This window comes from Oncorhynchus keta, chromosome 24 (genome assembly GCF_023373465.1).
Source record: "Oncorhynchus keta strain PuntledgeMale-10-30-2019 chromosome 24, Oket_V2, whole genome shotgun sequence".
Lineage (NCBI taxonomy): Eukaryota > Metazoa > Chordata > Actinopteri > Salmoniformes > Salmonidae > Oncorhynchus > Oncorhynchus keta.
The window spans coordinates 38,103,670-38,122,419 of NC_068444.1; the positions used below are offsets into that span (position 1 = coordinate 38,103,670).

Genomic DNA, 18,750 nt, shown 5'->3' on the forward strand with positions numbered 1-18,750 from the left:
GTAAAGCTGTCAACACAACAGCCCTAATCATCACCCACAGGAGACTTGAACCTCAACCAGAGAGTTGTGCATGACAGTGTGTGGTTAGCTAGGCAAATCCTAAGCTAGATTTGGCCAAAATGACCATAGAAATAGAATGTCATTCTAGGTCTGGTTAGACAGCTGACGTTGTACTCTCCACATACTATTTCTAGGAATGTCAATGTGATATTTATTGCAGAATTTGTTTGACATTTTCTTTGCAACACAAACACACCCATCGATGTTTCTTTGATAAATGTATCTACACTCAAGCTGGGTGATGTTAGTGAAATGTCCACATATAGTCTAAACCTGTTGGGATATAAGTATTTCTGGGATTTGTCCCCTGAGAAATCTGTAACAGCGGACATAAGAGGACCCGAGACAAAACTAGCCAGTTACAGAACATTGTGTTGTATGAAAGCTGAGCTGACTGAACAACGGGCATTCAACAAGTAGTTAATACCGTCCCCATGGTAACATGTCTTTACTCATGACAAGATGAAACGTTAAAAAATAAGTTGCAAGCTGCTTTCGTAGCAAGGTGTTGTAAAACACATTCCAGACACTGGTTCTTGACAGTGTTGCAAATCATTTTTCCGGGAGAATCGCTATTGGCTCCTTGATTTCTCGTTAGCAGTCTCAAAATATTTTTTTTGCTACGACCAATTTGCCTTGTTGCAGCACAGCTGTGGTCCCCGATGTAGTGTTTACTGCGTCCCCTCCCCTTCTGCACCTCTGCCTTTGCGTGCACTGTTGTTGTGACTTCTTTTTGCGGCAGAATTGACTGGGAAATGTTGCTAAATGCTATCAAAACCAAAAAAGTTGGTGGCAAAACTCCCCAAAGGCAGCCTGAAATGTAGGTGAATTCGTCGCTAGCCCCTTTATGACTAATAGTCACTGAATGGGTCTGACAACTCACTGAATATAGCAACAAAGTCATGAAATTGGCAACACTGGTAATTTGTAATTGTAACTGTAATTTGACAGAGAAATATCAGCTAGATAGGCTAGCCAGCTGCAGCTATCCCCAAGCTAGCCTACACTAGCTTTAGTGTGCTTTAGCCTACACATAGAACTGAATTAGCTGACCATCTCAAGATGGCGAGTCAGTCAGGGGAGAAGTCCTCAACTTCAAAACTTCTGATTGAATGGCAAAGAAACACCCAAAGAAACACCCACATCAAACCACACCCGCAAGACAACTCTAATTCGGTTCAGTCATGGCCGCTAGCATTTCTAAATGAGCACGCTAAGAAACAAGGCCAAATCAGGCAATTCAGTTCCCCTTTTTAACCCTCTTAAGTTAATTTAAGTTAATGCCTTCCACATCTGGAAGGTGGCCAAGCTACAGCAGTGTTTGCCAGACCATGAGACATTCTGAAAATCGAAACGTCTGTAGCGTCCAAAACGGTTTGGCCCACAAACTACTATGGCTAGAGAAAGATGAGGCTCTCACGAACACGTCCATGTTGGTTGTTTGGCTAGAGCGCTCACGAGCTTCACAAACTATGCTTGAAGGCTGCCTGGTCCTGTTAAACAAATGAATGGAAGTACTGTATATGGAAGTAGTTTAGTACCTAAATAAAGGGCTTAAATATGTGTAAAACACATGTTTAATAGTTTCCTGATGTTTTTTTTATATCTCTCAGATATAGGACAGCATTCAAAAACACAAATCCTTTCGATTTCTTTTTTACTATCTGTTTTTCCATTGATGAATATGTTATTCAATGTGATTCTATGGGCTAATAGCCGTAAGGCCAAATTCAATATTCAACGTTTTTGGGGGATACCTAAAGGGGTCTAAGTTTCCAAATCAAATATCTAAATGATCCTTGCTAAGACCATCTAAAAACAACCCCCCCTACCCCGGTTTAGACTCTAGAGGGTTTTAAAGAACAACGTACTGTACACAATGGGGATCTAGGGTATTGCATCAATAATTCAAGAGTTAATAGTGACACATTTCTTCCCAGTTTGTGCTCTCAACATGTTGACATGTTACTCATTTCAAATGCATGTTCGTACTAAACCGACTGAGGGAAGCTTTCTGCTGTTACACTATTCCCTGGTGCTAGCTACATCGTTAGACTCAGCACTTTCACTGTAGCTAGCACGGCATTTCACTTTGTCAGCACTCAAGGATTTGAGCTTTAAGCCTGATGACATCCTCTTCTGTTCAGGCCAGCTGCAGCTGTTATCATGTACTTTGCCATATTTATTTTTATTAGAGTTAAAGTGAGTTGACAAGCACTCGTGGAGAAGTAGGGATAGGCACCCAGTAAGGAACATAGAACATTCAGACAGACTCCTTAGAACAAATGGAAACAGAGCCTCTGTGTGTGTGCCTTGTGTGTGTGCCTTGTGTGTGTGTGTGTGTATACAAGTGTATGTTTCTATATGTGTGTGTGCATACCTGCGTGTATGCCTATGCATGCCCTTGCATGGTGTTTGTGATGTTTGCATGGCGTCCGTGATAATGGGAACATCGGATATAGCGATTGGTCCTGATGAAGAACTCCTGGCTTGTCTGACAGACTGACGTTCTCCCTGCTGTACCATCGATGGGCCCTCTGCTCAAGCCATACTGAATTTTCAAACTGCCTCAACTCCAATCGTTTTGAATCTTCAATTTGATGTTCATTAATGAATGACGTACATGGTTAACAAGAGGAACACAATGGAAATACGTTTCTATATTTTTTTGTGTTATCCTGAAAATCTTTGTCATATAAATCATACATATACAAAAGTATGTGGACACCTTTCAAATTTGTGGATTCAGCTATTTCAGCCACACCCGCTGCTGACAGGTGTATAAACTCAAGTGCACCGCCATGCAATCTCCATAGACAAACATTGGCAGTAGAATGGCCTTACAGAAGAGCTCAGTGACTTTCAACATGGCACAGTCATAGGAAGCCAACTTTCCAACAAGTCAGTTCGTCAAATTTATGCCCTGCTAGAGTGCTGTTATTGTGAAGTGGAAACGTCTAGGAGCAACAACGGATCCCAGACGTAGGCCACACAAGCTCACAGAACGGGACTGCCGAGTGCTGAAGCGCGTAGCACTTCATGAAATGGGTTTCCATCACCGTGTGCAATGCCAAGCATCAGCTGGATCGGTGTAAAGCTCGCCGCCATATGACTCCGGAGCAGTGGAAACGTGTTCTCGCTATGCGGACAACTGTTAGGGTTTAAGATTAGACTTGTCATGCCTGTGAGTGATAGAACAACAATGTATTTTATCAGTGGCAGCACAACAAATTACGTATGTCCGCATGTGACAAATGATACAGTCTCAAACAGCACATCCATTTGATATCTGTGCCAAGGTAAATGGCATTCAAATCCCCTTACAATCACCATTCAGCTCAGTAAACCATCACAGCACTATCCTGCAGTGTACGAGCCATAAAGTAAATCACATTTGAGCAGGACTCATTAGAAGCAGGTATAAGGACCGGGCTTGGACACGGCTCCTGTGCAAATGACAACACATGACACCTTGTAAACAGAGCGGGATTAGAGGATTCTTGAAGACAGGGTATTTCTCCAGGTTTCCTCCCCCCCTGCACGATGCTCTTAATCATTGCTAATCACGGGATTTGTCTCCCATCACATACGTCCTTGCTGGCACAGTAGGACAGCATAAGTAATGAGGCAGGACATGTGTGAGGGAAAGGAGAGGAGAGAGGAAGAGAGAGGATGAGGAGAGGGAGAGAGAAAGAGAGAGAGAGAGCTGAGACAATGGTAGTTTGGCTTGGCTGGGATTCATGCTTAAAAAGGGCAAGTCATCTGTGATACTTCTGTGTGGATCTGACGTGTGATTTATTTAACTGATAATGCAGAGAAGCTGGTGTTTGGAGGATGTATTGGGACGGGTGTTGTTAGGCCCGAGACAAAGTCGAGGGACGGCAAATCATGCCAATACATCCTCCAAACACAGACTTTGAGGGCATTATCACTTTAATACAATGGGTTACCAGCATATTCAAATAATGACATGTCATCAACAAAACATTTTTGATTAATTTACTTATACTCTTTCATCCTTCCACGAGATATAGTCCCGACACAAATCTACGGTTGCTACCCAAGCCAGCTGGTCGTTCGTTCTATCGGTTCGGGAGCTAGCTAGCCAACTACGGCTAACTTAATGTCCCGTCAAAAAGTGTAGCCAGAAAAACAACAAAGTAGCTGCATTAAGCTGTTTTCCAGAGACATTTGTATACATCCATAACAATGAGCTAATGGGGAGCGATTTCACTTGGCATTGAAAATGAGCTCACTCGTCAGGACACTGTTGTTCAGAGGAACTAGCAAACAACACAATCACTTCAAACTGAATCTGGAAAGACTGCAAAGTAGCTGCACTTTGTTTCTTTTGACGTTATTGTCAATTGACATTTCTTTGTATATATCCATAAAAATTATGCGAGCCGATTTGTGATTTCGACTTGTTGTGAAACGCTGCCTGCCTGTCTGTCTCGTCCCGACTCCCGACACGTTCATTTCTATAGGACAGCTTGAGATCAAATTTGAATATTGAAACAATGTTGCAAATGTCGGAGAGACAGACAACAAGGTTTATACAAATCTCTACTGTTGAAAGCTAAATGTTGGTCTAAAAGAAATGTGAGATAATGTCTAGATGCTTTTTATAGTGGAGATCAAGTTTATACATTGCCTGGCTGGGCTGATGAGACAGTGGACTGCGCAGTCAGATGGAACAGAGTAATGTCCTAGAAATAACCAGTGGTAACTTGTGGAATAGACACCGTCTGGAATGCGGTTTTAACCCATCGGCATTCAGGATTAGACAGACCCGTTATATAAATACAATTAACATATGGACTTGTATGTCCTGTACATAATTGTGGACTTGTGTTCCATACAAAACGTTTCTTAATTTACATACAACAGCAATGAGACAAGTATCTCCCATTACCATCACAACTTCTTGGAAAGATGGTGCAAGCCTGAAGTGAATATACACTACATTCAGTTGGACACAACTAGAAATATTTTATTTCATGACGGTGATAGATGTTAATGGTACTTGAAATGCAATAATTTGATCTCTTCTACAAATGTAACCCCCGGATAGCCTATTTTCTGATTGCAGAACATTACCCCTTACTTAAAGAGGCTAAGTGCAGAGAAGCCTGTCTTGATAGATATTCAGGGTTGCTGGGATACAGGGCTGCTGTAGTCACTGTGTTCCTCAAGATTGGCAAATGACTCAAACTTTTGACAAACCAAAAATTAATGGCAATCAAAATGAATGGCAATCAGTTCTGTCAATATTTTGGAAGTCGAACTTAAATGATTGAATCCCATTGTGGACTTTTGGTCAATTGCACAAAGGCCCAAGGTGTCTTGACCAAGTAATACACATTTGTATAAGACGAATTTGTGAAGCAACTGGCCTGAAATGGACTTTTATCACCAAACTTCAGCCTCTATACCCACATTAAGTCTAGCCAGAATGAATGACCTCCCTTGACAAAAAGGTGTTATGTACAAAAAAAGTATTTTAAAAAATGCATATCCTTGTGTGTTGTTTGATTGTGTGTGTGTGTGTGCGAGCGTGCGTACGTGCGTGCGACTGCGTGTACAAGTGTCCATGTGTGTGCCACAGCTCTCTGACCTTCCTTTAATCACTCCCAATGCTTCAAAAGAAAAACTCTCTCACCCCAAACCCTGTTCACTCTCCTCCTGCTGCTGGGTTGGCTAATGAGAAACCTGCCATTCTGTCATTTACCGTGCACACAAACACACACATGCACGCACTGTCCCTCCACCCACACACACACAGAACCTCCCCTCCCTCACACACACAGCTCTCCACATGCTCCTCACCCCCCTCCTCAGTAGGTGGAACCTTGCCCACCACGTGTCATCCGTCATCTCCTGGCTGCCTGATGGGCGATGCCACTCAATCTGTCTTCCCTAGCCACGACAGCCCCAGCCCAGCCCAGCCTCCCTCTCACCTCAGCGGACAGAAGAAACACGGGGAAAAGAGGAGGAAGACTGGCAGAATGAGGATTGATGGAGCACCCTGACAGTGTCCCAAATGGCACCCTCTTCACAGAGCCTATAGGGCTCTGCCCAAAAGTAGTGCACTATATAGGGAATAGGGACGTACACCTTCAGTGATTGGGGTCTGGCAGGGCCCTACCAGGGAACAGCGTTGGGAATAAATGAAAAACGGTGTCACTTCACAATCTGAGGCCTTGGCAAGTCTGGAGGCACTGCGATGAGCTGAGCATCTGCACAGTGTGAATGTTAGGTGAAATTCACAGACTCCGCAGGAGCGAGAGGGGACCGAGAAGAGAGAGAGGAGCGAAAACACAGTGTTGTACTGGTGGAACTGCACTAGAATGTGTGTTTAGCAAGGTTTTTTTTTTATCCATCCTTATCGTGCCTTCCATCCTTCTATTAACTTTCCATCCACCCACCTATCCCTCCATCCTCAACCTGGGCCCTAAAACAACAGCTGTGCAACAGCTCTGAAGGGAGATAGGTCCTGGTGCGTGAGTATTTTTCTCCGCAGCCAGTAAACTGTGTAAGCCCGTATCCTTGCCAGTTCTACCAATAGAACGTCTCTCAAACAACCTCGGATGTCTCTATTGAAGATCGACGCACAGACGCGGATTGTCATGTACCACTGCCTTGACTCGAGAAAAAGACAAGATTACAAGTTCTGTATAGCTCTGTACAGGGAACCACACCGAGCTCTTAACACCCGAGAGCATTAGTAGACCGCCATCTCACAACGACGACATATGGCTGTAGTTCTATTGGGATCCCAGTGTGTCTGAAAAGAGAGCATGCTCCCACATCAGAGATGCCAAAACAGTATCCACTAGCCACCACATCCAGCAGCTAGCAGAGAAGAAACATGAATATTTCAGCGCCAAACGATTAAAGTCACCTAGTCCTTTTCATCATTGTTTAAAGTAAGTGAACACGTTCAATGTTGACCTCCTTTCCCCTGGAGTGGGAAGGAAAGAAAAACAACTGAAGGAGGCAAAACGGAAACTGGGTGTGAATGCTAACAACTGAGAAGATGCCCCTGATTGAAAGGAGACGATTGCAGGCATTTGGTTAATCACTGCATCAATCCATCTCTTCTGTGGACATCACTCGTTATTCCTGACAAAGGTATACTCTGGTATCTCTTCTAGGAGCAGCAGGGCTTCCTCTCCTGTACAGCACAGTTGCTGAAGACTCTTCACCGAGTGTTAGAACTGAAAGCCTGAGTGTGTGGCTTTGGTGTGTGTGCGTGGGCGTGGGAGCAGCCTGAATCTTGACTGAAGGGAGACACAGCGGGGGTCCTGGGTACCTAAGGGGGGGGCAGTGCCATGGTTCTTGCTGTGCCTTTAACAGACGCCGTCTGCATTTAGTCACAGCCTTTACCACTCACAAAAAGAGATAGCAAAGGCGCCGTGTGGACTACCTCTGCATCAGCCTCCCCTCTCTGCGCCCCCTTCTACCCCATGTATTATTCTCTCTCTCTCTCTCTCTCTCTCTCTCTCTCTCTCTCTCTCTCTCTCTCTCTCTCTCTCTCTCTCTCTCTCTCTCTCTCTCTCTCTCTCTCTCTCTCTCTCTCTCTCTCTCTCTCTCTCTCTCTCTCTCTCTCTGCATTCCCTGTGTTCTGGAACCTAGGCTATGGACAACTTACAAAGTGGCTACTAAGCATGAGCGTGGAGTCTGGAATCATAGTTTATTGAATCTGAAGTGGATGTGAATGGCGCATTTACGCTTGAAAGCTAAAAAACATTTCCTTGTCACATCTCAAAAGGACTCTTAACACATGAATGTTCTCAAAGAGGCAATTCACCTTGTGCATTTACTATGCCAAATAATTGTAAATTTTGGTGGCCCAAGAATCAAACCCACGATCCTGGTGTTGCAAGCACCAACTGAGCCATAACAGGACCACAAACATGGTGGGTGAGCCATGTCTTCTTACCCTAGCCTGTTGGTAAGTGCTCATTTGCCGTAGTCACACGAGGGAACAAAACAGCCCAGACATGGAAAACAGAATCAATCATCAAAGCAGACACCTGGCTATTCCTGTACACAGTGGCTCACCACCCCGTCACGTGTACACATAGATTTCCACTCAGCAGTGCTGAACACCGAGGCAATTTTTTAGTGCTTGCTGACAAAACGCTTTATCATTTCTATTATTATTTGTGAGATACAACCTCTAAATCAAACATAATGTTCCGTGTGCCGTCCTCAATCAGAATGAAATAAAAAGTCAACGATTTCCTTGAACAAGCGTATCACGAAGTGTCATATAGATTACATAAAGGCATCCATTATCTGGAGAGATATATCCACGCCACACTGAACCACACTGGACTCGTGAAGAGACTGAGACAGAGACTGAGACCGAGACAAGCTGTGGGTGTCATCATAGTGTGTGTGCGTGTGTGCGTGCGTGCGTGCGTGCGTGCGTGTGTGTGTGTGTGTGTGTTCCTGTGGTATGGATGTGCGTTTATTACTCTCTTTCCATCACTGACCCCACATTCTCCGACAGAGCTACTGCAGGATCAGACCTGCAGGGTGTTACTTGTCCTTTTACGAAACGTCCAACTGCCCAACAGCCACTTGAAGTCAGGCGGAGGCAGTGTGGGATGGCAGAAAGAAACTGCCAGAATTATCTCTTTTGAAAAGTACCTTGAATTTGGTCTCATGTCTAATCAAGTGAGAGTGCTCACCTGTCATCTCTGACAGCCACAACAAGACAGGCTGCTGCGTCAATTTTATTCCTCAGACGGCCAACTGACTGCATCTCGCCCACCAGCACCCCGGCTACACTTCACCAAAAGGCCACGGGAGAAGGAAAAGGAAATAACTCTCAATAACACACTTGGCCAACTGGACTGTCTGAGTAACTACAGCATGACATACACACCTTAGGGATCGGAGAGGAGCAAGAGGCCTTAACACTCTAAGCAACCTACATGAAATAATACTATGGTATACTATGGTATAAATACTGTAGTATTCACTGAAATAATACTATGGTATACCATGGTATAAATACTGTAGTATTCACTGTAGTGCTTTTGCAGACTTTACTGTACTGTTCACTGACTAAGTCAGGAAAGAAATGACACTGAACACTGTAGTATTTAAATTTAACTATAGTATAAATACTGTACTAAAATAAAGCTGTAGTACATACCATGGTAATTCATTTAGTATTTTTGTGTATTGGAGTACACAGAAATATTTCCTGTAGTGTTTTTGCGGACTGTAATATATTGTCACATTTACTGTAGTGTTTTTATGGACATTACTGTAGTTTTTACTACAGTATAGTGTTTCTGTTTTATTATCTTTGACATACTGTAGAAGTGGAGGCTTTCTCCTTCATGAAACCTACTGGAGAAATTGTAAAAGAACAGATTTGCCATAACCTGTAGGCGATGAGGACTGGGGTTTCAAATGGATTGTTCAGAGCTTCTGTTTTTTTAATTACTTGTAGGAACACAATATGGTATATACTTGGCATGTAAGTTTGTCATGTACAGTATGGGTGGCACAAATTGCAATATGGTGGAAGGGGAATGGACAGGTACTTTACTGTTATTTTTACTGTGGTTAAAAAAGTTTAGTGTCTTTGAGGACAATATTGTAGTATTTATGAGAGTTGATTTTTGTGTGTGGATAATACTGTAGTATTGAGGGATACTACAGTGTGTAGTGTAATATTCTACAATATACTACAGTAAGTACTGTAGTATTTTATAGTAATCTGTAGTATTTTTTCACGTGGGAAGTTGAAGTGAAAATCACTTGTCGATCCAGGGCAATGCCAGTGGTGCAGCACTCAACACTCGTCACTAATAAACAAGTCCAAATCTCCCCTCCAACCAAAAGACAGACAGTCTGTTTGTCTGTCCGTCTGTCTTTCTCGAGGATGGGCAGAATAGATGTAAGAACACCACACTCCATCCAGACAGACAGGCAGTGATATTTTACAGTATGGATCAGCGTGTCTGGTTTACAGAGCAGTACAGCTAATTCAAATATTCACAAGCATTTCCCGGTAGAGGCAGAGTAGCAATGGGAGTCGGAGTATGACGAGGCATTAAAGATTAAAGCAGGTAGCTGCCACCGGCGCCCAGTTTGACTGACGTTCCAAAGAGAATGCAGCTGCCGAGTCAGAGGTGCCATGGTTACACCTTCTTCTCTCATTGCCTGCTAAAATTAAAACTTCTAAAAATACAGCCTGCTTGGGCTGAGGCTCGGAGAACTGACTCATCCATATGCATGAGAACGGTGTTCCTTCTCCGCTCTGTCTGTTAGTTGTGGACGGGCCCGTCTGCTCTGCTCTGCGGTGCTGAGCCTGAGTCCCAAGACATCTCCAGGACAACTGACAGACTGAGCTATTAGGAGGCATGTGTAATGTCTAATGATAGACAATGCCCCCGAAACCGTATGTTGACCAGGGAGAGGGGTTCTAGAGGGGGAATATCAGGATAATCCCAATAGTTTTGAAGAACCATCTGGCCTTAAATGGCCATGAACTCATTTAACCTACAGCCAGAAGAGGACGGGCCACCCCTCGGAGCCTGGCTCCTCTCTTGGTTTCTTCTTCCAGTAGATTCCTGCCACTGTAGGGAGTTTTTTCCCCTAGCCACTGTGCTTCTGAATCTGCATTGCTTGCTCTTTGGGGTTTTAGGCTGGTTATCTGTCTAGCACTTTGTGACAACTGCTGGTGTGAAACGGGATTTAGGAAATACATTTGATTGGTTGATTCATTGATTGACAATGTTTCATGGAGGTCAACACTATTTGTCTGATAAGTATTGTATGTATAGGCTAGTTGGTGTAAGGCTATGTCTAGGGGTGTTTCTGTTTGTGTGCACAGAGCATGTAAAGTACATGTGTGTACTGTATGTGTGCTCACACGTGTGTGTGTGTGTAGGTGTGTGCAAATGTGTGCTCACACGTGTGTGTGTAGGTGTGTGCAAATGTCTGCTCACACATTTTTTTAAATATTTGATTTGATTTAACCTTTATTTAACTAGGCAAATCCATTAAGAACTAATTCTTATTTACAATGACGGCCTACCCCGGCCAAACCTGGACGACACTGGGCCAATTGTGCACCACCCTGTGGGATTCCCAAATGCGGCCGGATGTGACGCAGCCTGGATTTGTGTGTGTTCAAGTGCACCCACACGAGTATGTACGTGTGGTTATACCTCGGCCTAAATTCTCTCACTTACCTGTTGGATGAAGGCCTCTGCTCCTCGGGGGCTGAGCAGTAGGATGGCACGTCTCAGCGTGTCCCTGTAACGGTTGAGCTCCTCTGTCCTCATGGTGTTGAAGAGGTTGGAGAAGACCTTACTGATGTTCCTGTCCACTCTCTGTAGAGATACGTCAAGCCCCTGCCGAGATGTCTGGTCCAGGAAACTCTGTAGGCCACGGATATCTGAGGAGAGGAGGAGGGTGAGTGGGGTTAGACTAACTGGACTCGGAAACCCCTCTACCGTCCTGCAGAGCCCTCTGAGTACATCAAACATACCGCATAATTATGGCCCACAGCATCCATTGCACTTTTTTTTTACTCAGATTCCATCTCTCAATAGCATAATTTGACTAAATGTAATATTTCCACTGTGATTGCTAGCCCGTGGTGGTTCTAGTGTTAACTGGCATATTTGAAACCCATGACTGGAATACACAAATAATGAATTCTCCACATAGCGACGAGGACTGTCATTTAGATAAATGCACACACAACAAACAACGCTGCTTTGAGATTCAACCACAAAGGCCAGGGAGGGAAACGATGTGGCAAGTGGTAACGTGGTCGGCACAGCTTGTCCCATGAATTAAATGCAGAAATTGAGGATTGGCTGATAACAAAAAATAAACATATACAGTGAACCTGAAACGGTTTCTCGATCAACACTTTGATATGCTCGAAAACAACAATTACACACATCAAAGGCGAACAAGATCTGCCCTATCCTTGAGCAAAACTTAAGGGAGGCCTCCAGCTAAACAACCCTATATGTAACAGTGGAAGAAGCTTTTACAACAATGTCAGCAGAAGATAGGGCATTGCTGACAAGCACAAACAAACATTTGAAATAGGTGGATTTATTGCCTGGGTTAATGGAGGAGGTCGAGGCCCTCAAATCAGGAATTGATTACAGCACTAAAAATGGACGAAATACGAGCTGAAAATAAGATATTGAAAACGACCGCGGACTCCCTTATAAGCCACCCCGCAGAGGCTACGGTAGGATAATAACGCAATGAAAGCAGAATTACTTGGTCTGAGGCGCAGATGTATGGAGAATTAATATTGTTATGATGGGAATAAAGGAGGATGAAAATGAAAACTATCTGGCAACTTGAGGATAAAGTCAAGGTTTTCATGAAACTTCATCACGAGATAACAGGTGGATACAATTGATTTTCAATGGGCTTATCATTTCGGTGGCAGAGGGGAGGGAAGGCCCAGTCTGTTCTCCATCAGTGAACAATTTCTCCATGAAATAGTGGCGAGAACGTGCCCTGTATCCCACTTTCAAAAGGCTCCGAGCAGAGAAGCCGAAAGTTTGTCTTGTAGTCGATAAGTTGTATGTAAAAAAAAAAAAAATCTTCGGGGATTCGAAGATAACAATGTTGGCTATGAGTGATACCTCATGCTGAGGTAGTCCCCGATATGCAACATTACACCACACTACACGTTACAATCTTGCATGATGGACTCATCCTTTTTATTCATACAATACGGAACCTTGGACAATATGGACTTAAAATTTGTCTTGGGTTTATGGGAAGGCAAAAACGGCTACGGCTAACTTTTTTTTATTTTGAGGACCGTACAGATGTTAAAATGGTAAAACCAAGGTTGGGTTTTGAGTTTGATCTGATGTCATTTTAGCGATTGGGGTATATTGTGACTGCAATGCTGTTACACTGTAGCTGCCCTTCTAGCAGATGTGATTTGGGATGAAAAATATTGACCTGTCTAATGTGGAACTAGGATAGGATAAACGATTGATACAGTAAGAGGGTCAATAGCCTATCTAGGTTCTCTACTGGAGTAGGCCTATTCGATCCTATAACAATTGGTGTCACTATCGTTAAACACCATTTCAACCATAAATCTCATTGGGGAAAAAAATGCAAAGGACATATTGTTCAGATGCACGCCAGCAAATGGGTTAGGTGTTGGTCAAAGGGGTCAGTTGACTCTGCTAGCAACTGGCAGGTTAACACGGGGTTAAACTGAGTATAGCTGAAATTCATCATTAGAGACAATATGATAACTGGCTTATGGAAGCACTACTCTATGCGAGAAGTATATTATGTTTTTACACAATCTATATATGCTACCGGTATCTTTCCTCCCCAGTGCTATAGGCCGATGTGTTAAGCAGCCTATGTGATTGAGCAACAAACCTTGTGTTAAAAAAAAAACAAAGAGGAAAAAGGGAAATCCAATACAAATATTCTTTACTTTGATAGGTCTGCCGTTGGGATGAAATGGATGCGGTATCTATCTATATGCATATACTGTCTATAGTGCCTTCAGAAAGTATTCATACCCTTGGACCTTTCCCACATTTTGTTACATTGTGTTGCATCCTTTATTCAAAATGTATTTTCTTCACTCTCCCGTCTACACACAATATCCCATAATGACAAAGTGAAAATATGTTTTTATAGTTTTTAGAAGAACTGTTTGCAGCGATTACAGTTGTGAGTCTTTCTGGTTTCTAACAGCTTTCCACACCTGGATTGTGCAACATTTGCACATTATTCTTTTCAAAATGATTGTTGATCATAGCTGGACAACCATTTTTAGTTCTTGCCATAGATTGTCATTTAGATTTAAGTCAAAACTGTAACTTTGTCTTTCAGGAACATTCACTGACTTCTTTGTAAGCAACTCCAGTGTCGATTTGGCCTTGTGTTTTAGGTTATTGTCGTGCTGAAAGGTGTCTGTTGGTAAGCAGACTGAAGCAGGTTTTCCTCTAGGATTTTGCCTGTGCTTAGGTAACCTTCTTTTTTATATTGAAAATCTCCCCTGCCCTTAAAAATGACAAGCTTACCCATAACAGGATGCAGCTTGAACATATGGAGAGTGGTACTCAGTAATATGTTGTATTGGATTTGCCCCAAATGCAACACTTTGTATTCAGGACAAAAAGGTAATTACGTTGCCATTTTTTTTGCGGTATTATTATTCAAAAATCATGTTAAACACTATTATGCGACTTGTTAAGCAAATGTTTCCTCCTGAACTTATTTAGGCCATAACAAAGGGGTTGAGTACTTATTGACTCAAGACATCAAAGCTTTTCATTTTTTATTAATTTGTACAGATTTGGGAAAAAAACATAATTCCACTTTGAAATTATGAGGTATCATGTTGAGGCCAGTGATAAAAACAAATCTCAATTTCATCCATTTTCAATTGAGGCTGTGACACAACAAAATGTGGGAAAACTCAAAGGGTGTGAATACTTTCTGAAGGCACTGTATGTCAAGTAACTACATTCCTACTATGCACAGTTGTGAAGAAAATAAAGAGAGAAGTGCCATGTATGTACAACAAGTCTAGAATGCACATGTAACAACAAACAAAAAGAGATGTTAAAAATAGGCTATTAAAAACTTTTGCAGTGTTTTGGGTTCGACAACAGCAGAGCAGCCTTGGCCCAGACATTGTGAAATATTGCGAGACATTGTGCATTGTGCCCCACACTGTGGAGTAAATTGCCTGCCTGTCGATCTCTGCTGCTGGCAGTTCAGTAAGTGTTCAGCGGAAGGAGAGTGGTAGAGGAGGTCTGGGTAACTCAGTGCTTTCTTTATTGTGTTCTCAGGGCCTCTTACTCACAGTCCTAGCCTATGGTGGGGCTCCGGTAGCTAGCACCTGTTTCCAAGTCATCTTCCTTTGTCTAGGAGTAACAACTCACCACCGAACAGAGTGGTTTCATTGCGACAATTACTTCTCATTTGCATCATTCTCTTCTTGGTGTGATAACCTATTCAGCTATCACTGAAGTGATCCATTTTAAATGTCTGAGACAGGTGGGTTCATTCGAACATCTCTCATTCTCCTTCTCCTCTCATCGCTGCCTATTAGGAGTGACAGGTCGCTTGTAGAAAGTTGTGTCTGGCTGTCTACTGTACTCCTATGTAGCTCCCTCTCTCCAGAGTTTAGTGGCAAAAATCCTGCTGAGTCTATGTTTCCATGGTGAAAAAGGAGATGGTAACAGGTCTTCTTTCACAATGTCCTCACAAAGTCCTCTCACCAATGACAGTTGTTGTAGTCTCTACAAAACAACAACAAACGACAAACATTTACTTCCTGTTGATTCATCCTGAAGAGTACAGTGAGTAGTGCCTTGTGGGGGAGGGGGGGGTAGTCCTTCTCAGAGCGAACCTGGCAATTATCTGTATTAATCCAAGTGTGTGCTAGCACCACTTCTTGGCTTGGGGAGATTACTATGAATCATACATGGGGCGGCTAATGTCTTACTAGTGTTTAACCCCTGCAGGTAGAATTTGCATTGCTGTGAAACCCATTACATCGTCCACTTTGCATGTTTTCATTCCTGTTATTTTATACCGTTATGGATATTGGGAAACTATTGGTATCCACTTATACTGAACAAAAATATAAACGCAACATGCAACAATTTTACTGAGTTACAGTAAATTCATTAGGCCCTAATCTTTTTTATTTCACATGACTGGTCTGCGGTTGTGAGGCCGGTTGGACGTACAGCCAAATTCTCTAAAACGACGTTGAATAGTGGAGAATTAACATTCTCTGGCAATAGCTCTGGAGGACAATCCTGCAGTCAGCATCCCAGTTGCATGCTCCCTCAACATGTGTGACAAAACTGCACATTTTAGGGTGGCCTTTTATTGTCCCCAGCACAAGGTTCACCTATGTAAGGATCATGCTGTTTTATCAGCCTCTTGATATGCCACACCTGTCATGTGGATGGATTATCTTGGCAAAGGAGAAATGCTCACTAACAGGGATGTGTGTATGGACAATTTCCGGGGATCTTTTATTTCAGGGGGGGGGGCAGACACGGCTCCTTATCATTCAAAGCCTAACTTTGGTGGGTTTGAGAAATCCTTGTTTATGACCATTCTAGATTAGCATTTTCCTCACTTTTCCTCAGCTAATCCCTATAGATTACAGCCCAAATCTTTTGTCGGCTGCAGAGAGAGTGGCAGTGATGGGCTCTCCAAAGCTGCTTGGCTTCGCCTCATGGACTTCAGCAACAGCTGCTGTGATCCCAGTGAAATTTAACTAAGACACTTAGGGGAGCATCATAACAAGCAGCATAAGAGATAATCAAAGAGGAGCAGGAGAGCAAATCTCATCAAAGAGGCCCCATCTCCAACCGTCTCTCCACTGGCGGGAAACAAATGGGATTTTACAGGATGTGACTTTCTCGCTCGGTCTCTCTCTCTTTCTCTCTCTCTCTCTCTCTTTCTCTCTCGCTCTCTGTCCCTCTCTCTCTCTCTTTCTCTCCCACTCTCTGTCTTTCTCTCACTCTCCGTACCTCTCTCTCTCTCTCTCTCTCTCTCTCGCTGTTTCTTTATTCGTGGGTTATGTGAATCATCATGAGGGCTGCCACGGCCGCGTGAGGAGAGCAGAGAGCACACACACATCCACTTGCATGCACAGGCACAGGCACGCACACTATTCCTAGCCACAGACACAGACCCGCAGAGGTGAGGTGAGGGGCTGTGTGATACAAGCTGACAGTCCAAATATGGCCTTTTGTGTGACAGTGCTGCCCCCAATGCAATGGATGGAGGTAAAAGCATGCACGAGGAGCCAGCTGAAGTTCATGTGACGTAATACTCCAATCACCCTGCCCTCCTCTCGACACTGCATGACATCATCAAATGAGTGTGATGCTAAGGTGAGATGATGTCAGTGGATGGGTTGTACACAGTATGTCATCATGATAGGGCTAAATAACAAAAGGAAACATCCAATCACACAATGATTACCCTCAAGAGAGGGAAGGACGGAGGGATCAAAGGGGGAAAACCGAACAGCTCATAGGATGATATCACCAGCTATCACGGAGTATGTCCAAAATGGTACGCTACTCCCTATAAAGTGCACTACTCTGGGCCAGGTCCCCTTGAGTAGTGCACTATATAGGGAATAGTGTGCCATTACAGTATGTAAACAGCTATTCCCCTCTCTCATCATCAATGAAATGTCCTAAATGAGTATCCATGTAAACAATGCAAGATACATGGGATTAAATGTTTGACTCAACGCAGATGTCATGAATGACATGACATTTGAAGTGTGATTAAGGCAGAGATCCACTCGGCCCACAGCTCACATTACAGCCAAAACTCTTTACAATCAGGTTCTAGCCTCATTCAATATTCAAACGGAATATCACTTTTCAGTCCCTCTGTTTGTTTTGAATCCATTATATTGGTGCAAATCAAAGTAAACGCAAATAAACATAAATCATCTGGCGCTGACAGCTGTGCACTGCCGAGCGCGGGGGAAAGTTAAGAATATTGTGAACACGAAGGTCCCACTGACAGTTAATTTTGCTCCAATCCTCATAAAAAGACAAGCATTTTAATTAGCCCCTTCAGTGAGACTCACATGTGTTGCTTTGTATGACAACACATTTTATGTTCTATTTCCTGCTGTTTTGAACAATAATTGAGACTTTTACATTTTCATCTCTGCTGACAGGTGTGACATTTGCCTTCAGGAGACATATTTTTCATCGGCTGTTCAAGCGGCCTGTTTATGGATGGGAGATTTCTGCTATTGAATAACCATAAAAACACCCTGTATGATCTTTCCGACAGCTGTAAGTAATAAGCAGAGAACAGGATGGAAAAAGATGGAAGACAGATGATCGAATTCAATAAAATAGGAGCCGACATACATCACCGCCAATGTTGATGCTGTGTTGTTGTTGACAAACCTCTGTGCACACACACACACACACACACACACACACACACACACACACACACACACACACACACACACACACACACACACACACACACACACACACACACACACACACACACACACACACACACACACACACACACACGCCATCGTGCCAATTCCTTGTCACTCATTGTCATGCCAATCATTTTTGTTTTGCTTGAAGAGGACTGCAATAGTATAAGCAAGAGCAGAAATTGATCTGCAGAACACACTAGGAATGATCTACCTGTGAGGGATCTACTTACGAAGCACTACCTCGGCTCTAATAATGTTGTATGTTTTCAGTTTCCAAAGCCATTCTGTGATTGTGTATGACCACAGGAAAAAGAGCTACATGCATTGCAATACAAGTCCAATCAATGCATTTTGAATGAGAACAGTTTCACTCTGGGCTCAGCTCAGTCCCTTCACATTGTTGTTGCATGAGGCCCGACTGGAGGAGAGGAGCTAGCTAACACTGTCCTAGTCCTGCAATCTGTCACCACCATCTGCCCTCAGGACAGAGAGAAGAACCTTGGAGACATGTGTTATCTCGCTGTGATGTCATCTGTCTGTCTGCGCGCCACGCTCCACACCAGCCGACTGAGGAAGGAAAGAATCGCTCACCCGAAAAAAAGGCGGAAAGAAGAAAACACAAAAAAAAGGAGAGAAAGGCACCTTGGACAGCCAATTAATTACCTGACGTTGGAGAA

At 43.3% G+C, this 18,750-nt stretch overlaps 1 protein-coding gene across 1 annotated transcript in view; it reads right to left on the reverse strand.

Moving 5' to 3' along the window:
* LOC118357752 (glutamate receptor ionotropic, delta-1-like) overlaps positions 1 to 18,750 on the reverse strand; it is a 200,854-nt gene that overhangs the window by 136,970 nt on the left and 45,134 nt on the right. Inside the window, exon 2 of the mRNA XM_052478299.1 lies at positions 11,286 to 11,491. Within this exon, the coding sequence (XP_052334259.1) occupies positions 11,286 to 11,491 (206 nt within the window). The remainder of the gene's footprint in view (positions 1 to 11,285; positions 11,492 to 18,750) is intronic.